Source organism: Squalius cephalus (assembly GCF_949319135.1).
Source record: "Squalius cephalus genome assembly, chromosome: 25".
NCBI classification, from domain to species: Eukaryota; Metazoa; Chordata; class Actinopteri; order Cypriniformes; family Leuciscidae; genus Squalius; species Squalius cephalus.
The window spans coordinates 10108298-10110760 of NC_137146.1; the positions used below are offsets into that span (position 1 = coordinate 10108298).

At 38.5% G+C, this 2463-nt stretch overlaps 1 protein-coding gene across 1 annotated transcript; it reads left to right on the top strand.

Annotated features, from left to right (window-relative positions):
- The first annotated feature begins 520 nt into the window (after positions 1-520).
- crhb (corticotropin releasing hormone b) lies at positions 521-2068 on the top strand. Its single transcript, XM_079862538.1, has 2 exons — positions 521-615; positions 950-2068. The coding sequence occupies exon 2, from the start codon at positions 972-974 to the stop codon at positions 1458-1460; it is 489 nt and encodes a 162-aa protein (XP_079718664.1). The 5' UTR covers positions 521-615; positions 950-971; the 3' UTR covers positions 1461-2068.
- The last annotated feature ends 395 nt before the right edge of the window (positions 2069-2463 follow it).

The following is a 2463-nucleotide window of genomic DNA, read 5'->3' on the forward strand; positions in this document are numbered from 1 at the left end:
TAACGTGAAGGGCTCGAGCAGCGAATTGTTGCCATGGTTACTTAGTCATTCGAACGGGACTTCTCTTCCCTAACATCTTTTTAGTGCATTCTGCTTTACTTGGAATCTAACTTAGGGAACTTGTGTTAAATAAACTATGTACTTTTAAGACACTCATCCCAAACTTTTGTCTTGACTTTCTTTGGGGGGTTCAAGTGGAGGCTCATAATTCGAACAATGCATTTTATAGCCTACATATTTTTCAAGGTATAAAACTTGCAAAATATGTAGAGGACACCGTCTTACATTTCATTCATTAAAGAGGAGAAAATATCAATATAAAGGATCCTAAATACCGTTGTTTTATGCATCTTCTTTCATACACATACACACACCTCGATGACTCATTCAAACCGAAAACTGTTCACTTACGTTCATTCAAGTCCGCTCTCTCTCTCCTCTGCGCAGACGCAAGCTACTAAATGCGTGACACTTGTCGCTGACCGTGCCTATATAAACGCAAACTCCAGCCTTCCTTTGAAGAAGTCCTAAAAGTAATTTGATAGGCAACAACTGGAAGAGAGACGCACCTCGCAAAGTTCAAAAACCATCCAAGGATATACCAATTACGCACAGGTACGCAACATCTTTTTTAGAATAAGACAGCTCGTATCGAGGTAGCTTAAACCTTAGCAAATAACATGTTACACTGGTAATCTTTATTATAGTCAGTTTTGTATTTCTATGGATGCGTCCTCGTGTTTTGCGCACAATGAGGCACCCATCTATCCAACTTTAAGGCGCGCGTAAATGCCCAAGTGGACTTCAAAATATACAATTGTGCAATGTAAATGTTCAGTAAGGTCTCTAAAAAAATACATCTGTCATATATTGAGCTTTGTCCCAGAGTGCGCAAAACAGTTTTTGAGAAGTTGAATTCGTGCGCATAATTGACTCACTTCTCCCACAGATTCTCCTCGCCACTTTTTGACATGAAGCTCAATTTTCTCGTCACCACCGTGGCTCTGCTCGTTGCCTTTCCACCACCGTATGAATGTAGAGCCATCGAAAGCAGCTCCAACCAGCCAGCCACGGACCCCGATGGAGAGCGACAATCCCCGCCGGTTTTGGCACGCTTAGGGGAGGAGTATTTCATCCGGCTCGGTAACAGAAACCAGAATTCTCCCCGATCCTCAGCCGACAGCTTCTCAAAGACATCCCAGTATTCCAAAAGAGCACTGCAGCTCCAGTTAACGCAGCGTCTGTTGGAGGGGAAAGTTGGAAACATCGGCCGTTTGGATGGCAATTACGCGCTCCGGGCGCTCGACTCAATGGAGAGAGAGCGCAGGTCGGAGGAGCCACCGATTTCCCTGGATCTGACCTTTCATCTGCTACGAGAAGTACTGGAGATGGCCAGAGCCGAGCAAATGGCCCAGCAAGCTCACAGCAACCGCAAAATGATGGAAATATTCGGGAAGTAACCACGAGCAAACCCATCAGCCAAAGATATTTTTACATTTAGCACAAACATGAATATTCTGTACCATAGTGCTGCTTTTCCATCATGATCTATTTATACCGGTGACTTATTTATTTGTAGATATTTCAACGAAGGCGAATAGAGTACAGTAGGTGTATATGAATCAAAGTGTTCAGAAGCGCAAAACTGTCATCACTCTCCATCAATGTTATTGTATAAGTGATCATTCAAAACTGTAGATGAAGAAAACGTTTGGGTTTCTTTAAAAAAAAAAAAAAACTTTTTTCCAGTACTGCATTATTTTATCTGACAGACTTGAGTTTCATTGTAACATACAGTACATTGTTTAAGTTTGTTAATAAACTAATGAGCAACCATTAATTTTTGTTGTGCAAGAGAATGTCTTATATTTATATTTTTCAATAAAAATTTGAAAGCCAGTTTGACACCTCTTGTCTAGATTATTGACATGGAAAAAGTAATTAAATAATAATAAAAAAAAATCAACTTATATTTCACAATCACTACATGTACAATATTTATAAATACAATCATGTTGTCAATGTAACTGCAAAGAACCATGATAAATCCCCTATGGCATTAATGATCAATGAATGAGTGAGATAATTGACATGTATCTTGTTGCTAATTAGGCTTTACCAGGTGAGAACAATTCTTCCTTCATATTTAATATTCCCCAAGAATTTAATCCATAATTTCAGTTACAATTAAAAGGGTAAATGTGACCATACACTACTAGAAGGTTCATTTTCACCACCTACCTTCAGATAACCTTATAATTAAAAACAGCTCAAAAACAAGTCATAAACACATAACCTCAGAGTATATTGCACATACTGTACACACTGAATTATTAATCAACATACTTGCTTGCAATATACTTAATTTTTCAAAAAAGACATTGAATTCTGTCTGGATTTGGCAGCATGTCTCCAAAAAAAATTCACTTTATATGGGCAAAATGTTACTGGACAAAAAAAAAA

What these genes read in the sequence shown, in the direction of transcription:
- crhb (XM_079862538.1), top strand. Translation starts at nt 972, where the DNA reads ATGAAGCTCAATTTTCTCGTCACCACCGTGGCTCTGCTCGTTGCCTTT.